The sequence below is a fragment of the Haemaphysalis longicornis genome, unplaced genomic scaffold (assembly GCF_048455015.1).
Source record: "Haemaphysalis longicornis isolate Haplotype H1 unplaced genomic scaffold, Haemaphysalis longicornis Haplotype H1 scaffold_5, whole genome shotgun sequence".
NCBI classification, from domain to species: Eukaryota; Metazoa; Arthropoda; class Arachnida; order Ixodida; family Ixodidae; genus Haemaphysalis; species Haemaphysalis longicornis.
In genome coordinates, this window is record NW_027526385.1 from 42,219,813 (window position 1) to 42,239,890 (window position 20,078).

The following is a 20,078-nucleotide window of genomic DNA, read 5'->3' on the forward strand; positions in this document are numbered from 1 at the left end:
ATCCAGTTTGAAATGGTAAATGGCGTTCTATACCGGCGGTACCGTTTACCCTCGAGACAGGAAATAGAGCAGCTCGTTGTCCCAATCGAGCTTCGAGACATTGTTTTGACAATGGCTCACGAGGGAATCCTGGCTGGACACCAGGGAGTTAAACGAACTCTGGACCGCGTGCGTGAGGAATTCTACTGGCCTGGCATGCAGGGTGACATAACAAGATTTGTGAAATCCTGCGACATTTGTCAGCGGACTGTACCTAAACATCTAGTAGGCCGCGTGCCACTAGGAAACATGCCTGTGATCGAGACACCGTTCCAGCGGGTTGCCATCGACATAGTGGGGCCGCTCTCCCCCACCACAGAGAACGGCAACCGGTATGTGCTAACGATGGTGGACTTCGCGACCCGCTACCCCGATGCCGTGGCGTTACCAAGCATTGATACCGAGAGGATCGCTGAAGCTCTCCTAGAAATGTTTGCTCGAGTGGGATTTCCTCGAGAGATCGTCAGCGATCGGGGCAAGTCCTTCACATCTGGACTTATGAAGGAGCTCAGCCGTCTGCTTTCAGTTGCACAGCTGCCCACGACACCGTACCACCCAATGGCTAACGGGCTGGTTGAACGATTTAACGGCACGCTAAAGCAAATGATAAGGCGGATGTGCCAAGAAACTCCTAAAAACTGGGACCGCTACTTGGCACCACTGCTGTTTGCATACCGCGAGGTGCCCCAATCTAGCTTGGGTTTTGCACCGTTCGATCTCCTGTACGGCAGACATGTCCGAGGACCGATGGCTATACTGAAGGAACTTTGGACAGGAGAGAATGTAAATCCTGAGGTCAAAACGTCGTATGCATACGTCGTCGAGCTTCGCCAGCGCCTGGAAGACACTTGCCGACTGGCGCACGAAGAGCTCCGGAAGGCCAAGTTGGCGCAGAAAAAGTATTACAACCGAAAAGCGAAGACACGTTACCTCGCCGTTGGTGACAAAGTTTTGCTTCTGCTCCCGTCCGACAATAATAAGTTAATCCTCACATGGAAAGGTCCATTCAATGTTTTGGAAAGGCGCAACGAAGTCGATTATGTGATTGATCTTGGAACCCGGACGAGCCTTTTCCACATCAACATGTTGAAGAGATACGAAGAGCGAAAACCGTCTAAGCCAGATCCACAACATGTTTCCGTCGCCCTTAGATCCGACGAAAATGAAGGAGGTGACGTACCGTGTGTCCCTCTAAGACAAAAAGAGACCTACAAAGATGTGGACGTTTCGGCGGCTATGACTCCTGAACAACACGCGCAGGCATGTACGCTTCTATCATCTTACCAGAAAATCTTCTCAGACCTCCCTGGGAAGACAGACCTGGTTCACTGCAAGCTGCGCCTTACAACAGACCAACCTGTTCAAGTGCGGCAGTACCCGATTCCATTTGCCATGCAAGAGGCCGTGGAAAAGGAGGTGCAGGAAATGCTGCGAATGGGTATTATCGAGCCTTCAGAGTCGCCGTACCAGTTTCCCATCTTGCCAGTAGACAAAAAAGATGGAACGATAAGGCTCTGCATTGACTTCAGACAACTCAACCTTGTCCTTGTCGCCGACAATGAGCCCATACCTAGGGTTGACGTGATGTTTGCAAAGTTGGGAAAGAGTCGGTTCTTTTCAAAATTTGACTTGACTAAGGGCTATTGGCAAGTGCCTATGGATTAGGAATCGAAGCCATTCACTGCCTTCGCCTCTGCATCGGGGCTATACCAGTTTCGGTTTATGCCATTCGGCATCAAGACCGCCCCAGCGGTTTTTACACGCCTTATGCGTAAGGTGGTTGGTGGTCTTCCACATATCTACCATTACTTCGATGACGTTCTCATCGCTACCGAGACTTGGGAGGAACACCTAGAAGCGCTCGAGACATTCCTCAGGATGGTGCAGAAGGCGGGACTTACGATTCGACCTAAGAAAAGCGAAGTCGGCTTCCCCTCAGTAAAATTCCTGGGACACATCGTTGGCCATGGCCTCCTACGGCCGCAAGCAGAAACGCTCCAAAAGGTTCACGACGCCACACGACCGACGACAAAGCGACAGGTGCGGTCTTTCCTCGGCCTCACGGGCTATTACCGGCAGTTCGTGCCAAACTACGCTCAAGTATGTCACCCCTTGACGGAGCTGACTCGCAAGCGGGCACCCAACAGGCTCATTTGGGGTGACAAGGAACAAACAGCGTTTGAAACTCTTAAGGAACTGTTGTCAACCGAACCTATTCTGAAAGCGCCGGACTTCTCCAAGCTTTTCGTACTCCGCACGGATGCGTCGTCCACAAGCATTGGCGCAGTCCTCATGCAACAGCATGCAGAGGTTCTTCATCCAGTGGCCTACGCGAGCCGTCGTCTCTTACCTCGAGAAGCATCCTACTCCACTGTGGAGAGAGAGGCATTGGCGTTAGTCTGGGCGATTAAGAAGTTCCACATATACCTATATGGGAAGCAGTTCATCCTACAGAGTGACCACCAGCCTTTAGCTTACATACACTCCACCAGGCACATTAACAGCCGCGTACTTCGCTGGAGCCTCACAATGATGGAGTACGACTTTATAGTAGAGTACGTGAAAGGCAGTGAAAATGTAGGTGCAGACTACTTGAGCCGTATCTGAGCGGAGTGAGTTTTTTTTTTTTTTCCTTTCTCGCATTGGATTCCATTTTCTGGTGTTAGCGACTGTTTCAGACTTTCTGTGCCGAGTGACATTCTGTGACATTCTGTGCCGAGTTTTGTTCTCCTAAACAAACCTCTCGGGAAGGGGGTTGAGTGTGATGATTGCCATCCCCGGGCCACGAGAGTGCGCCAGGAAACGACGGGGGCCGTCGAAAAGAAGACGACGACTAGCGGGTCCACGCGGAGGGAAGAGCACGAGAGGGGAGTGTGCCGGCGGTAACCAGGGACGAGACAGCGCCAGTACTTCTCGGGAGGCGGTTCGAGGCAGGCCAGGAGCGTTCGTGCACCGGGCTCGGAGAACCGTCTCGGGGGCTGTTCCGGGACTACTCTGCCGCGACGAGAGCTGCCTGTTCCCGCTGGCGAGGTCCCGAAGCGTGATCCGGGCCGAGGTTCGGGGCGAGGCCTAGAGAGGCCAGGCACGAGCGCAAGCATCGGCGTTCCGACCGACGACCACTGCGATTCAACAGGCGACGGTCCCCCGACGTTCCACACATGCCATCGACATAATCCCGCCCAGCGTCGAGCAGACGGGAACGTGAGCGTGTCCCCTCGTTTTCCGTTTCGCACGAACTTTGGTTTGGACTGGTGTTAGCCATTCCGCCGCGTCGCCCGCGTGTTGTTCGCTGTTGTTGCCGTTAGTTCCCTAGTGTTGTTTCTTCGGGTGTTTGTGTGTCCTTCCCAGAATATATGTTTCTTACTTGTGCTGAGCCCACGGCATCACTGTTCGTTGATCCTCCTCCGCGAGCCTCACACCCGCCTGCTTAACACGCGGCCTCACATCTGGGAACAGCAACTAACGTTAGAACATCAACCCTTTCAGCCCTTAATTTTTAATTTCTAGCAAAAGCTTTTTTCTGTGTTCTTTCCTTATTATTAGGAGTATATAAGCTTACAAATAAAAAATTGAACTTTTGGTGCAAGTAATTCGCGATTTAGAGGCACATTTAATTTAGTCATTAGGCAATTAAGATTTTAAATTCAAACACAAAAACAATTTTGCTTGTTCTCCCAACTTTTGAAAACCACTGAGCCTAGATACAAAAAATAAATCTGATATTGAAGGTGTTTTTGAGTTCAGCCATGTAATCACACTAGTACTTCGGTCCTGGTGTTTACACCGACGACAGTCGGTCTTCACTGCAATGTCTTCCTATCTCTAGCGTTCAGCGGTAGCAAAAAACGAACAATGGTGAAATCTATCGAAATAGACATCCTTGAAGAACTATTTCCCAGAAAACTATCTGTTTTTGTATTGTTCTCAAATTGCAAGAAGAATTTTGGTTATTATAGTACACCAACGCTACCGCATTCATAGCAGCCAAAGGGGGAAGCTTTAAATTTCGCTGAAGTTACGGCTTCAATGCCTCTAGCAGCATGTGTTGCAAATGCCGCTTTTGTTGTCCTGCTTTTGTTTTCCTCCTCCCTTTCGCTTAGAGCTGAAGGACATGGTGGCCAACTTGAACGTCGGAGCTTTTAGCGAGGCGTTTGCGAAGATCAACGCCTCAGTGAGCAACGCGCAGGCTGGCCTGGGCGGTATCGTAGATAGATTGGCTGCCCACGCACGAGATCACATGGTCGTGTACTGGCTCGTCGTGTACCTAGCCATCGCCGGCATGTGCCTAGTCGTCGCCTTGTACGCCGTTGGTAAGTACGAGGCGGATGAGACTGAAGGGAACTAGCCTTTGGTAACTAACTCAGGTCCATTCCACCCGCGAAACCTGTTTTAGTGGCGAACCACTTTAAAGCGGAGGCTTGTCCGTCCGGCGTCCACGCTCACGGCACAGCACTGTGTAAATCGAAACATCTGTGATCAAAAGGTTCACAAAAGGTTAGAGAGAGAGAGAGAGAGAGAGAGAGAGAGAGAGAGATAGAGAGAGAGAGAGAGAGAGAGAGAGAGAGAGAGAGAGAGAGAGAGAGAGAGAGAGAGATAGAGAGAGAGAGAGAGAGAGAGAGAGAGAGAGAGAGAGAGAGAGAGAGAGAGAGAGAGAGAGCTCCTGGAGAGCCGTGCTCCGCATGCGTGAGGAGCATTGGATTGTATTGAATTGGATTTGAATTTGGATTGAACTGAATTGGATTGGATTGGATTAAATTGAATTGTATTGGATTGGATTGAAAATCGTTTTAGCCGCAGTAAGCACTCTCATGGGTGATTTACGGTAAGAACGATCCCCAGTGCTTTGCCTACTCGTTATGATTCACTTCGTGGATATGCGTGAATTTTCCTTTAAGGGGGCTCACCTGATCACATTGTTTATGGGGCCTACTAATTCATTACCCACGAGTTTAAAAACCATCGTGAATCAATACTAAAAAGATTACAAATCCATGAAAATGTTCCTAACCGCATAGTTTGCTTACTTTAGTGATGTATTACTTCTGTACCAAAAATAACAATTAACTCAACGATTTCTAGACAGGGAGCGCCATCTAGTGGAAATTACATCAGGTAAAATGTGTCTCTTGTTTATTTTTTCTTTGGGTACAAAAGCGATATATTCCTAAATTGAGCAACCTAGGCCGGAACATCGCCACGTATCAGTACTTTTCGTATTTCATCCAAGGTGGTTTTTAAGCCCGTGGGCCATGAATTAGGAAGTCCCATAAAAAAAAGTGATATGGTGAGCCCACCTAACAAAAAAAATGCAAGAAAGTTCAGAAAACTTTCAAATTTCGCGATACGGTGACGTATTATGGGCAGAAGGGACGTAATAACGCGCATCCGTATAAGCTATACAATCAAAGCGATACACTCAAACGATACAATGAAACAGAACTAGAGGCACCATGGCAATCCCTCAGTCATGTTTCTTGGCGGTGGCTTAGGCCAACGGCCGCCAATCAAATCAAATCAAATCAAATCATTTATTTTCCAGCATTGAAAAGGCACTGAAAGGGTACATAAACAAAAAGCCCTCAAGCCTTGGCAAGGACTGTGTCCCCGTTACATGGCATACAGGCATTGCGTTCGAAATAATATCAAACATGTGTAAAAAAGAATAAGTGGCACCGCATAAAGATTGATTGATTGTAGGGTTTAACGCACCGTCGCAGCGCAGGCGATGAGGCGCGGTGTAGTTGAAAGCTCCAGATTAATTGTGACCACATGGAGATCTTGAGCGTCCGCCGAAATTTCGTACACACGGGCGTTAGTGCTTTTCGCCTCCATCACAAAAGCGGCCGCCGCGGCCGGGAGTCGAACCCGCGTCCTCGTGCTCGGCAGCACAACGCCTTAGCCACTCAGCCACCGCGGCGGGTGTAGGCGCCGCATAAAGAACCCGTCTGCAAGCAGTGTTGCATTCACACAAAAAAGAAACACGTAAAATAAAAAAAGCTCACATCAGAAGACAGTACAAATTAAGCAGCGTGAACGCCAAGTTCTGTAATATAAACACGTAAAAATATGCAGGAAAATGTCGCCCTAAAATTCGCACTCTATAAAAATACAGAAGCGCAGTAAAACGCGCAGGTATGTAGAGATATCCGGGCAACACTGCAGACTAAAAACGCGTAACGTGTCAATAATGCACCAAAGAAACATGAGAGTGACATCGCAAACATTGAAACGCATAACTTATCATTTGGGCATTAACTAATCGTCGCAGTGTCAGTAGAAAAGGCAACTGATATGAGAGCGTGTGGCGACCATAGTTTGTTTGCATTCGTGGAATTTTCCATCGCTCTTTCACATGTAAGTCACGCAGGCTTTCTTTTGCTGTAAGCTCGGAAAATTGAGTAAAAAATGCGTCATTGTATTTCACACCGTTCTGATTGCATTTCAGAAGGGCCATGTTATAAAATTCGTGTACAGGATGCAAATTGAAACTCCTGAAGATTTGCTCTGCTCTGTGTGGACGTCGTAGGATACATTTGTGATCATGCGTACAGCTTTCTTTTGAATCATGTGAAATTTTGTTCCCCATACCAGGTAACAATAGCAAAGTTTCGACAAGAATATATAGTTGTAAATTAGCTGCTTTCCGTTCTGTTGGAGAAAGGAGCGTAGTCTAGATAAAATGCCAACTTTTTTTATTGATTGATTGATTGATTGATTGATTGATTGATTGATTGATTGATTGATTGATTGATTGATTGATTGATTGATTGATTGATTGATTGATTGATTGATTGATTGATTGATTGATTGATTGATTGATTGATTGATTGATTGATGGAATCGAACCCCCGTCCTTGGGCGCAGCAGCACAACGCCATAGCCACTGAGTTACCGCAGCGGGTTTTGTTTGAATCATGTCATCATTTAAATATAGAGCCGTCCGAGGAGGTCATCGAGTAGCTGCGGGTACATTGGAAGTGGGCATGCTAAAATCAACGTACACGCATAATTTCGGCTGCACTAGAATGAGCGGTTGGACGAGCAGTAAGGCGAGCAGGACAAGTCACTTCTCGAACCCGGAGGATGACCGCGTTAGCAAACAGCTGAACTGGTACACCAACGCCAGCCGCGTTACCAATATTATTATTATACAAAATGAAAAGCAAAGGCCTCATGACTCTCCCTTGCGGAACTCCGCAGGGAAATGCATATCTACATGGTGCTGCCTATAGAGTGCGGTCACGTGTCTTCTGGTTATAGAATTGATGTGTATGTATAGTTGTTTCTAAGCGTTTTAATACCCGCTGAAACGCAGTTCACGTTATACTTCCCACCTGACTACACATGCTGTCTCTACTGCAGGTGGCGTGTGCGGCGTGTGGCGGATGGATCGCTTCTACGCGGGAAGCTGGTTGCTATCATCGGCAGTGTACCTGTTCGTGGTATCATTTCCCGTGGTGCTGCTGGCCTCGACGGCGGGCGTAGTCGTCAGCACGGCCATCGAGCGATTCTTCTGCGTGCCCGCGCAGAGCACGGACGCTGTGACCTTCGGCCCCTTCTTCCAGTTCATCACACTTCAGCTCGCCGACCAGGTGTGCAGAAGCCGTCCTCGGTCTCCAAAACTTTTCAAATTGTTCTCTCCTAGTTTATACATTTACGTGCTTTGCGTAAGCGTCGTTCTGGGAAGAAATCTCGGGCCCTCTTCACTAACGTCAAACCTGGGTACGGACGAATCATGCAGTGTATAAGTGTATTCTTGGCGCCTTGGCGTTTTTGCCCGTGGAGATGAAACCATTGTGGGTTAGAGGTATACAGCTTTGCTTGAAGAACGAAGCGTTAGAAAACGAAAGTACCGGTGTTTTCTTTTCGTACGCGTTACGTTCTAGCACGAGGCGTAAACAGTATCCCGGTGTTTTACTACCGTGACTACATGAGACGACGGCATGAGACGCCGGCAGGCTGAGCCTCTAAGGGTTTCGCCCCTAAAAGTACCGGCAATTGCCTTGTTTAACTTAAAAAGCGGGACTGTTTATGCAAACAGCGGATGACATGGTACAATCGTGGATAAATTAAATGATGGAAGTATGAAAAAGAACAAGAAAAGTACGAACACGAAAGTATGAAAGAGAACACATTTCATGCAAGTAAAATTATCGCTTGGCTACACAATGGTAACAAAATTTGGAAATAAGACTTTTCCAAATATACTACAACCGCCTCATCATGTGATCTCCACGAACGATATTCTTGGATTCTGTGTTTTCTGGTTTATAATTAAGGGTGCACTTTTCATTGCCCATGGCTGTACATGCGGTTTCTTCCCGCGCTGCAGGTTCCTGATTTCGGCAATCAGAGATGTCTCTGGAGCGAAATGCAGTTCCGATTCGCGCAAACTTGTGGAATTCGGAGTAGTTGTTTGCTTGTTTGAATCGCCTTCTATGCATTAAGATCAATCAGGACGTTGCTACACTAATCAACTAAAATATGGTTAATGTAACTTCCCTAAGCCTAGGGTTTTATCAGGAATCTGGTGCGAGTTAGTTGGTTCATGTTCATGAAGAGACGGAACAGCGCGAACGAAACAGGACCGAGGAATAGAAACACGTAGAGCACAAACGGGCGGGTTTTATTTCCCTGAATGGATACATTTCAATCTATTAAGACAGCAACGTGCTCAAAGAACTCGGTGACAACCTAAAAAATAATTGAATTCCGCCGAATAAAGCAATTAAAGTGCGGAAGCGCAGTTCTGTATCGGCGCCTCCGGGCAGCACGCCAATTAGTGCCCCCGCGAGAGGGCCTACCCTTTCTCTCGCCGACGCCGCCCCCGCCTCCGCGTGGGGATGGACAACGGACGGGGAGACGCTTCAGGACAGCAATTCAGAACAGTCGAAAATTTTTAGCCGTGCTCTTCCTGGCTGAATAAACTGTATTTTAAATACAGAGCATTTCTTTAACTCACATGTAGCGTCCGATGTCCGTCCGCAACAGCTCAGCGCGCAGGCGCGCCCTCTCCCCAACTCCTCCTCTCCCGCATCACGCTACCCTCCTCGCTCTCAACAACAGGTCCACACCCCTACCCCTACACTATATAAAAAAATACTTACCGGCGCCAGGTTTCGATCCCACGACTCTGCGGGCGGAACGCATGGGACATGGTGCTCTACCCACTGCGCCACAAAGCCGACACAGAATGGAAGGCTACGAACGCGCCTTATATCCTTGACTCATTCAAACTACGTCAAGAAGCTGCTGATACAACGCATTCACTACCTGTGGGCGGAACGCGAGGTACATGGTGCTCTTCCCACTGCGCCACAAAGCCGACACAAAATGGAAGGCTACGAACGCGCTTTATATCCTTGACTCATTCAAACTACGTCAAGAAGCTGCTGATACAACGCATTCACTACCACCAACTCCCCAAACACTAAACATAAACGCAATACACCCGCCCCCTATGCGGCGCATTTACTCGAGTCCCCCTCGCGGGGAGACGGGCCCTTTTTAAGTGTCCCCGTGCATCAGCTTCTCACTGACTGCACGGACATAACATAAAGACAAATTAATGGCATGCCATCAACCAGTTACGTTGCGGTAGAGGAGCACGCAAGTGGTTTTAAATTTCTCAACCCACTTTGCTGTTGATTGGATAATATTATTTTTTGTGTGTACTTTGCTTTGCTATAGCATGGCGAAAGCCCATATTAACCGGGCATCCTGCAAACAATAATCTTCCAGCTGACACTCAGCGCCGGTGTCTCTTTTGTTCGTCCTCGTTGCTGCTGCGCTGTTCCCTGCTGTTTATCCATCAACCCACTAGTGCGAAGCAATTACAAGCTATAACGTTTTCTTCTATAGCTACGACTCAGGATAAAACATTTCTGTATCAAAAGGCTGCGGTAATTATGAAGTTTATTTACGTCTGGTCCAAAATGGCTCGTAATGAAAACTATATTATTCCTCGAGGATGGCGATGTCGGGATCAGTAACTAATTCCTGGCTTTGTTCCTACGGCCCAGACCTTTTCTGGGAAACGAACGGGAGGCGCCTTGATCGAGCACCAGCACATGTTTCTCGACAGCTCAAGCAACGAGTCGAGAACACGTCTTGAACTCTCTCTTTTTGGCGCCCACGGGTCTCGCCTTGGTTTCTTTCCTGGAGGTAACGGCATCGGCTAAAAGCGGTTTTCATGAAAACTCCACTGTCGCAATAACAGCCACCACTTATTCGCTTGCGTTCGTCAGCTGTTAGCAAGTACCCCGGGGCGTCGGGCAGAGGCGAAGGGGCAATAGCGCTTGCGATGTCTCGTGAAGAAGCCCACATGATTCAGCGAAATGAGGCTGCGGAGATACAAAAAACGAACAGCACAAAAGTATTTAACGCAACATGCTTCAATGCCTTTCGCGTCGCCAAGTTGCCTTCCCCGAATGATAATCGTATAAAAAACGCTACTGAGCATGTCAAGTTATCCTGTTTTTATGATTGGGTTAATGCATCAAGAAGGCAGCTTTTGAAATAGTGCAAAAAGCCGCCTTGTATTGCTACTTTCTTAATTTAAAAATTTTTATTCTTTTATTTTAAAAGATGGGCTATGTTTAAAACAAAACCAGCCGCAATAGAGGGCTCGTACTGTCGTTAATTTCCTCGTAGTGATTGTCTGTTGCGCTCCCAGTCTCACACGTACAAAGTAATTTTCTCACCAACGAGGTTTAGTGACAACGCGGTGAGTATATGTGCCAACTGGTTGTTACTTTCCTCTTCTTCTTGCGAAGGATATTTCATACTTGCAAGAACGGAAGAAGGCTCAACGAGTAGGCCAAACAAGACCTCCTGGAACGAAGACAGCGGCAGCCCTACAGGCGGAAGCTTTCCACCAGCAGGCAGACACACGGCCAGAATGCTCCAAAGCTTGGAGCACGGAGACCAGAGCAACAAGAACATCACTTCCGATTACATCTTAGCCATCATGCGCAAGTGGTTCACGCGCGATGCAATCGCAGGGGTAGCGCGGCGGTTTGCTGAGTGCTCACGGGACCACATGTCGTTCTTCAAGCTCTTGGGCCAGGACGAGATGGTGGGCATTGCCAGGGACGTCATGGGCAACAACAGCCCGTGGCTGAGCCTTCTCACGGAAGGATACGACCTGCCTGACCTCCGCCCTTTGGATCAGCTAAACTTCGAGCAAGAGGCTCTGAAGGTGGTGCAGGCCTTTAAAGGGAAGCTTGGCCCGGTCGGCGACTTACTGCTCAAGCCGGACGCCATCTTGGGGCTGGCGAGAGCAGTGAGTGGCCTTGCTGCTTTTGTAGGACATTTGAAGCAGGACGGACTGGAAGAGTTGATTACGCAGAGATGCAGCGGGAGTCGGTGCACATTGCAATGTGTACCGGAGTTGATTAAGCAAAGATGCAGCGGGATTCGGTGCAGATTCCAATGTGTACCGGAGTTTATTAAACGTAGATGCAGCGGGAGTCAGTGCAAATTGAAATTTGCATCGGAGTTGATTAAGCCTAGACGCAGCGGGAGTCAGTGCAAATTGCAGTGTGTACCGGAGTTGATTAAACGTAGATGCAGCGAGAGTCAGTGCAAATTGCAGTGTACACCGGAGTTGATTAAGCAGAGATCAGTGGGAGTCAGTGCAAATTTCAATTTGCACCGGAGTTGATTAAGCAAAGATGCACCGGGAGTCCGTGAAGGTTGCAATGTCTACCGGAGTCAAACCATACTGCAGGTTAATTTAAATCCATCAGGCTTGCTCGGATGGAAACGGCACATAAGAAGACTCGATTCATTGATGGAGGCGAAAAGCAAAAACGCCCGTGTGTCCGAGATTTCGGCGCACGTTAAAGATCCCCAGGTGGTCAAAATTAATCCGGAGTCCTCGACTACGGCGCGCCTCATCGCCTGCGTTGCGTCGGCGCGTTAAACCCCACAATCAATCAATCAAGACTCGATTCATAAATGTGAGCTCATTGGTTGCTTTGAAACGTGCACTCTTAGGCAAAAAGGACTAAAATAGGGACTAAAATACAGCCGTTAGTCTTCGCGGGCGAACGTTCATCTTCAAAGGGAGTATCTGCGGCAGAGTACGTGCCGTGTGCATAAATTCGGACTAACTGTTCGTCCCCGCCGATCTATAAGGAGTAACGGGAAGACGAAACGCATGCAGTTAGTCTCTTTGCTGCGTCGTTAATCCCTTAATGGCGTCGTCGTTGCCCTTTCGCGCATATGTCTGCGAACGGTTTTATATTTCCAAAACACAAGGCATTGCAGTCACTGGGTGCTTTAGATGGTGCCACGGGAGAAAATATTGACGTTAGTTATAAGAAAATCGCCTGGGGTTAGTAGAGCGGCGGGTAATGGGAAGGAGCGGCGAAGCGCGATCGTCATACGCTTCTCGGCGAGGTTATGTTGATACGCTGTGTTGCATTCTATTCGTGCGAGATAATAACGGCCAATGAAAGCTTTCAAGCGCCTTAACAGTAACTCAAAAATTAGTGACAATAGCAAAAGTGGATTCCTGAGGGTAATGAATATGTATATGTTTAACAGACCAGAAAAAACGCATGTTTCTGATGACAACTGCAAAACAAAAATGCTCGCTACAGGTAAGCGTCTCGAAGTTATCTTTTACACTCGGTACATAATTGCCTTGGGCACCAAAGCTATGACAATGCTGCAACTGCTGTAAAACCCGCTTGCATTTCGAAGTCGCAATCATCTAGCGACGCGAATTTGAAGAATTCAGGCTAAGCAACACCAAATTCGCTTCCGCCGATGCAGGAAAATATGGCATGTTTCCTTATTCTGACACTCACACAGATGACACCTTTCACATACGTTACATAGAGCACTTAACATATGTATCGAACACTAAGAAAGCACTTAGCTTGCGCTAATTTGTGCGGAAACAAATGAGTCGTCCAATCGCCCAGCTACCTATCTCAACTAGGCGACGAAGAGTTGATTGTTATTTACGAAAAAACTATGGTTGTGAGGCTCTACTTCGAATCGAACTGAGCAATAGTCCCTAAACCTAGCAAAGCGCTAAGCGCAAGGCGCAAAACGCGGTCACGTTCGCTTGCACAGATAGAAATTCGGGCACCAGTTGCAATGGATGTTTCGTTATGCACAGGACTACACGCTGTACACTTGAATATTATCCGCCGGAGGAACCACCCGGCGGCGTGGTCCGGCGGATAGCGCGTCGGGTTCTTTGCGTATAATTCCGGGCGTCAGGGGTTCTATCCCTGCCGGTGCAAGCGTTTATTTCTTTTTTCTGCACTCTACGCAGTTCGTCCTTGGGGAGTATCGGAACGGATCATCCGGGTGGGGGACTAACCGTTCGTCCCCTCGCAGTTAGTCCCCAAAGGGACTAATGATTGTGGCAGAGGCCGTTAGTCCCCGAAAGGACGAACTTTTAGTCCTTTTTGCCTAAGAGTGTGTTAAAAAAGCGCGGTAGTGACGGAACGACAAGGAAGAGAATAGACGCGACTAGCGCTAAGCATCAACTGAAATTTTTACCCCACACAAAAATAGATACACACTCTTAGCCAAAATGGGAGAAAATAAGACTAACTGCAGCAATTACGCCTCGCGAGGAACATTTAGTCCCCAAAAGACCAAACGCGCCAAGATTAGGGCCGTGTGCAAAATGAAGGGATCAAACGTTGGTCCCTCGACGCGAATGGGACCAACGGAAAGACTAACAGCGCCCTTTGCTCCCGCAACGTTGCTGTTGCTCCCCCTGGAGGGGGCCCTCCGACTTAATTCTACTTGTTCGGCGGCCAGCGGGGACGGACGTGCGAAAGGTGAGCTGCGGCGGCGACGGCTTTTCCCCATTCGCCCTTTTTTAAATGCATAGCATTTTAGTAACTCACAATGTCACGCGGCGTTGGCGTGCGCTGTCGTAGTCCGCGTGCGCGCCTTGTCGTAGTCCGCAGGCGCGCCTTGTCGTAGTCCGCAGCCAGGTAGAAATAACAGTTTCCGCCGCCCGGTTTCGAACCCATGACGCCGCGGGCGGAACGCAAGGTGCCCGGCGCACAACCGACCGGGCCACGAAACCCACACAGATTTCAATGCACCGAACGCGCCTTATATCCTTCACTCATTTCTCGTTTGTTTCGAAAGCGCCACAAGTTGTCCCGCGCTTCCAAAAGATGGCGACACGGGTCCCGCGATCAAGAGATACGACTTGCCGGCGCACCCCCTCGGAAATGCTGTGCATTTGTTTGAAGTTGGTGAGCTTGCATCGTAGCGTCAGAGTGCCAGCTATTTTTTAAAACCAACGCCAGTCGATTCGCTGTGCGTTACTGCCGACGGCGACCTAATTTTTATTTGTTTCGGTCAATATTTACCCAATTTTTTGCTTAACCCTAAAATAGTAAAAATGCAATTTCTCTTTAAACAAGTGGCCCAACCGCATAAATAACCGTCCCAGCAGGAGCAGCGTACAAAAAGGAAGCTAACCGCTAACTTCTTTTCTGTTGAAATTGCAGTTTTAATACATTTATAGCCAGAAATGTCAAAGCGTGGTTAACACGTGGCCGAGAATCTTGAAGGGCTTTAACTTTTTAGGCAAACATATGAACACTAAAATAACAACATGGTGCTGTTAGGACACAAGAATTACTCGCAGACATATTAAATTTTAAATGAAAACGTGATATTTTAAGCAGGAAAATACAAGTCTGGCACAACGCCGGAACTGCAACGGACGCGTACACTCTGAGGCTGAGTAGGGCAAAAATAGTTGCACCCTCGTAACCGCAACTACGTCCAGAATAAAACTAGACAAAAACGGTTGAAATCTGATGTAAATTGGCTGAGTAAGGCATTTTTTTCCATAATTTGCGGAACCCGAACTTGTAATCTGCCGGACCACAGCAGAACGGCAAAATGAAGTCTTCCTCGAAGGCGCGATCTGACCGCCGTAATAAAAATCCTCTAACAAAATCGTAGAATCTTTATGTATCTCACGGCAAGGTTTTTTTTTTTTTTTTTAGAATACAGTGTCATCTAATGGCCCCTTTTCCAGTACCGGCCCTCCTTGTGGCCGCCACGGCGAACCTAACTGGCAGTAACGCGCCCCCCCCAAAATTGTTTGGCTTTCGGGGAACTCGTTCACGAAACATTCTCGTCCTGCAGTCCTTCCCGCACCCACCCGTCACCCGTGCCTTTCACATGAATTTCACAGTAGCAGGCGCACGCTCGCGTGACTCATCTAACGTGGCCGAAAGCTTCCTTCACTTTTTTTCATTTTCGTTGCTCCCTCACTGGTGCAGCCAAGCGCTCGCAGCGTGGTCAGCCTCAAACATTTTTGCCCCTTTTCTTTGAAAGCCTTTTTTTGTGTGCACGTACGAACTCACTGTGAACTGTCTGCAAAGAGGAAATAAAAACGTGCAGCCATAGCCACTCCCCATGCAGAAAGCTGAGAGGACGCCGTTTTGTTTGTTTCGCCCGAGGCTATTTCTTAAACATTGTTAAATTTATTAAACATTGAGAAAATTTGGCTCTTAATACATTTTCGAAATAAAAACGCATTCTTCGACACCGACATCACAGCCAGAAATCAATAATGACCCTGTTCTATACAAACCCGCACCATCAGCGCAGGAAAGCAGGTTTTCTTCCAATAAATAAATATTCCTACTTGTTTTCTTTTTATTTTTGATTGCAGTCAAACCATTTTGATTTAGAGCTGGTGCTGACAGGAAGCGTCTCTTTCCCTACATGTCCTGTGAAAGAGAGGGAAGAGGCCCTTGTTTCGTGCTACGTAAGCCTCTGAGAATGATAGCGAACCTGCATGCGAGAAATGAGCAATCTTTCTATTTTCTGTTGCCCTTATACAGTGGTTCAATGCGTTGAGTGAGGGAGCATGAGTCCCCAGGTTCTATTGCTGGTTTGAGTGGCGTCTTTTCTGCTGGAGTCGGAAAAACAACAATGTCTGAGTTTCGCTTGTTAACTACCGTGGCCATGGTCTTAATTAATCCGTAGTTTTATACTCAGTGCAATTCACAGGCCACATTTGGCTGCACTACATAAAGCGTTGATTTTGCTTCTTTTTGCTTTTTGAGGTACTTTTTACGGATGCTTGTTAGGGCTGCTGAATAACACTTGTTTTGTTGCCCTATTTATTTCCTGCAGGAGCGTGACGACATACGCCCATTGCCGACAGCGTCACGGAGGATGGCTGTCTCCTCTCAACGGATAAGTACCTCAAGACAAGTGGAGCACGCTTGCGCCAAGGACAGCAGCCATGTATACCCGGAATAGCCCAATACTGGGCGCATCGCCTCAATAAGGTGTGCCGTACAGGCCTTCGAAATAGAGACTCCAACGTCAAGATTAGAGTACGGTTTACTTTTGTTGTGTATGTTGCTCACACAGTGTTGCAATAAAAAGCTTGAAAGTAACATTTTCTTTGTCGTGAGTACTTTGTCGTGAACAAGTGGCCAAGAAATACTGCTTCTGGTCTCTTGTGTTTACTCCTGTCTTCTGAATTGTCGGTCTAATGGAACGACAGTCACTCATGGAGTACTTGCACGAGCCAGCACATCGTCTTTTAGTATGCACGGTTAATCCAGAGGGGAGCATTTGCAGGGATGAACATTTAGTCTTGAAAGCATCAATTGGTCTAGGAAGAGTAATGGGAAAGATTAACGATTGATACTCAGAGGACCAACGGTTGGTCTCCAGTCGACTAACAGGGGTGACTAACAGTTGATCTGCAAGGGACCAACAGTTAGTCTTTATGGCGGACCAACAGTTGAACCATCAAGGGACTAAGGGTAGAGGGACTAACAGTTGGTACCCTTGCCGTTAGTCCCAAAAAGGACTAATTCTAGTGGCAACGCAGTTAGTCCCCAAAAGGACTAACGCCGATGCCCCGTTAGTCCTTTTTGACTAAGAGTGCACAAACAGCGCGTTCGCGAGTATGGGCGAAGAAATCAGGAAAATTTCTTCGACAGAGTCAGGTGCTTCAGTTTTTATACACGTGGCAAGTGAGCATTCAGATAATCGATTTCTTTTTTGACAAACCCATAGATGCTGCGCTTATAATCTATCACCTGCATTCGTGATACACCACGCTTCAAGCAATTCACGGCTGGCCTGTTTCTCAAAATAGCGTATTACTTGTGTCATGTCGAGAAGTAGGACGCAGTGTAGAACGCACAGGCAGCGACGCCAATGGTTGCTAAATAGCCCCCCGCATCGAGCGCTTTTGTACGGATGCTCTCGGTAATCTGAAGGCACACTTTCCATGCGCGTGGAAACTTAACCACCTGACTTCATCGCAGAATTTAAAGACGGTAGTGTTTCTGGGACTACTTAAATGCTGAGATTTTGGTCTCTCTGTATGTCAGTGACTCGATTCAGCCACCCGGCCAAAGCGAAACATAACGTCCGCATTAGTCTTATATATCCACAGCCACATCTCCGGTGTCGGAGTTCATACTTGTCAACATTGTTGAACAAAAACAACACATTATGCACGCAAATATACGGTAGAAAATCAATACGCAAGTGATATTTGCAGTGTTCCTTTGTTGAAAATTCATGGATGCTTGGTTTTTGCGATATCAAATGAAATACTATAGTATACATCAACTGTAGAAAACCGTCGCTTGCTGCTGCCCGCGCTACTATGGCTCCTGGCGGTATTTAAGAAATCAAACGGCAACAACAACGAAAGGTTGATTGATTGATTGATTGATTGATTGATTGATTGATTGATTGATTGATTGATTGATTGATTGATTGATTGATTGATTGATTGATTGATTGATGGGTTTAACGCGCCGACGCAACGCAGGCGATGAGGCGCGCCGTAGTGTAGGCCTCCGGATTAATTTTGACCACCTGGGGATCTTTATCGTGCGCCGAAATCTCGTACACACGGGCGTTTTTGCTTTTCGCCTCCATCAGAAAAGCGGCCGCCGCGGCCGGGAATCGAGCCCGCGACCTCGTGCTCAGCAGCGCAACACCTTAGCCACTGAGCCACCGCGGCGGGTCCAACGAAAGGTTCCACTTGATAGGTTTTAAGTTCCGCTTGGAACGCTCGTGGAGTATGGCGACATCGTTCTATAAGCGTTGTAATAGAATGCCTCGATTCACGCGCGTCTCGCGCTGAGGCGCTCGACTTGGAACAGTGGAACGCGGTAAATTTAAATTGACTTGAACAAACCTCCAGCGAGTTATCTTGGGAGGAACGAAATGGGAGGGGAACAGCATGAGAGGTGAGCGGGAAAGAAATGGCAGGCATTTATTTGGCGGGGGCGCCAGTCGACTATCGTCTTTCGTCGACATTTGCAACGAAAGGAGCAGATACGCGGCCATTTTTTTCTTGATTACTTCGCCCATGTTCGCGCATGCGCTGATTCTGCATGTGGTAAAAATTCAATTGATGTCCAGCGCTAGTTCTGTGTATTCTCTTCCTTGTCGTCCAGCCTTTACAGCACTGTTTTAACATGTTCCGCATAAGAACACGATGCGCACCGCCTTAACCGGTCCTAACCACCCCAACAACGACTTCGATTGACAAATCCATGCAGCCAACAATGACGATGCCGAGCATACGATTTGACTCAAGGCGACTTTGTGTCGTGGCACCAGGCAGTGGAATTAAGCATGACGTCCTGCAAATCTTGTTCGCCGGCCACGCAAACAAGATTTCGATGGCCGCCAACTGAAGCCTCCGCCAAGAAACGTGACTAGGCGATTGTATACAAGGACCTCTAGTTTTGTTTGATTGTATCCCTTCAATGCTAACGTGCTGTAAACACAGTTTTAGTGGTGGCCTCGATTGCATTACACCCACCCATATTACGTCACTGTAGAGATAAAACTGATGAAAGATTTTCAATATTCCTTGCGCTTTGTTTTTTTTTTTTTTTTCGTTTAAAACAACCTCTTTCGGGGCTGCAGTAGATCCGAGCTGAGTGAGTTACTGAAGGCTAGTTTCTTCAAACAGAACAACAGAGTTGCATTTTGTCGTCGTGGCCACTTTAAATAGCTTATTTATTGGCTTTATAGCCTTCACATTTCATGGCCACGAATAGTTGAACCCATTACCTTGGAACTTTAGGCTTTGATAAGTGTGGCTCTTTTTGTTGTTTTATTTTGCCATGCAAGGAACCAAATTTTGTCTCCTATTTTTCCTGCTACCAAATACCTACTATTCTTCTTTCAAAGGCTTCGGAGGCAGAAGTGAGCCTCGAAAACATCACCAGCATCAAGGGAAATTTGCACGACGTAGCGGCCCGACCTGTTTCGGTGAGTAATATGATGATGATGATGATGATCGCTCTGCATGGTCACTCTGTTTTTAGTGTGATGCATTTTTTATCGACTGGGCCTGTTTTCGAAGGCCTGGCCATGTTGCTGGCTAAGCAGGGAGGGATACTTTTAAGGATAAGGAGAAGTCAGCCTGGGAGCGAGCTTGGCTTGCTGTACTACTATATATGGATATGGGAAAGGCGAAAAGGGGTGAAACAAGAGAACGCTCAAGAACCCACACAACCACAAACAAACGCTGATAAGCACACAAAAAATGACATGTCCGTCTTTGCGTTGGGTGCTGTGTGTGTGTGTGTGTGTGTGTGTGTGTGTGTGTGTGCGTGCGTGCGTGCGTGCGTGCGCGTGCGCGTGCGCGTGCGCGTGCGCGTGCGCGTGCGCGTGTGCGTGTGCGTGCGCGTGCGCGTGCGCGCGCGTGCGCGTGTGTGCGTGTGTGCGTGTGTGCGTGGGCGTGTGTGTGTGTGTGTGTGTGTGTGTGTGTGTGCGTGTGTGTGTGTGTGTGTGTGTGTGTGTGTGTGTGTGTGTGTGTGTGTGTGTGTGTTCTTGCGTCTGCAGACGCAAGAACGCACACACGCACATGAGTCAGAGTTTCGTTCCGGCCGGAGTCACGGAGAAATGCCATCAAGGGTCTCGTCGGCCGTGTCACCAATTGTAGCCTAGTGCCATCAACAGCTGCATACTATCACGTAGCCAAGGACGACGCAGGTTTCTTCTAGGAACCAAGTTTATTGGAGCGAACTTGT

The 20,078-nt window shown here is 47.9% G+C and overlaps 2 protein-coding genes across 2 annotated transcripts in view; both read left to right on the plus strand.

Annotated features, from left to right (window-relative positions):
- The first annotated feature begins 288 nt into the window (after nt 1–288).
- LOC144139654 (uncharacterized) lies at nt 289–10,153 on the plus strand. Its single transcript, XM_077671947.1, has 4 exons — nt 289–514; nt 4,140–4,349; nt 7,402–7,631; nt 10,124–10,153. The coding sequence occupies exons 1-4, from the start codon at nt 289–291 to the stop codon at nt 10,151–10,153; spliced, it is 696 nt and encodes a 231-aa protein (XP_077528073.1).
- A 667-nt stretch (nt 10,154–10,820) lies between these two features.
- Nucleotides 10,821–20,078, plus strand: part of LOC144139655 (uncharacterized) — a 36,465-nt gene continuing 27,207 nt past the window's right edge. The window contains exons 1-2 of the mRNA XM_077671948.1: nt 10,821–11,323; nt 19,234–19,314. Coding sequence (XP_077528074.1) covers nt 10,940–11,323; nt 19,234–19,314 — 465 coding nt within the window. The 5' untranslated portion in view covers nt 10,821–10,939. The remainder of the gene's footprint in view (nt 11,324–19,233; nt 19,315–20,078) is intronic.

Coding starts and splice junctions, on each gene's coding strand:
- LOC144139654 (XM_077671947.1), top strand. CDS start 289: ATGCCTGTGATCGAGACACCGTTCCAGCGGGTTGCCATCGACATAGTG. Junction 4,350..7,401: donor CGTCGCCTTGTACGCCGTTG/GTAAGTACGAGG, acceptor TCTCTACTGCAG/GTGGCGTGTGCGGCGTGTGG. Junction 7,632..10,123: donor CACTTCAGCTCGCCGACCAG/GTGTGCAGAAGC, acceptor GTTTCTCGACAG/CTCAAGCAACGAGTCGAGAA.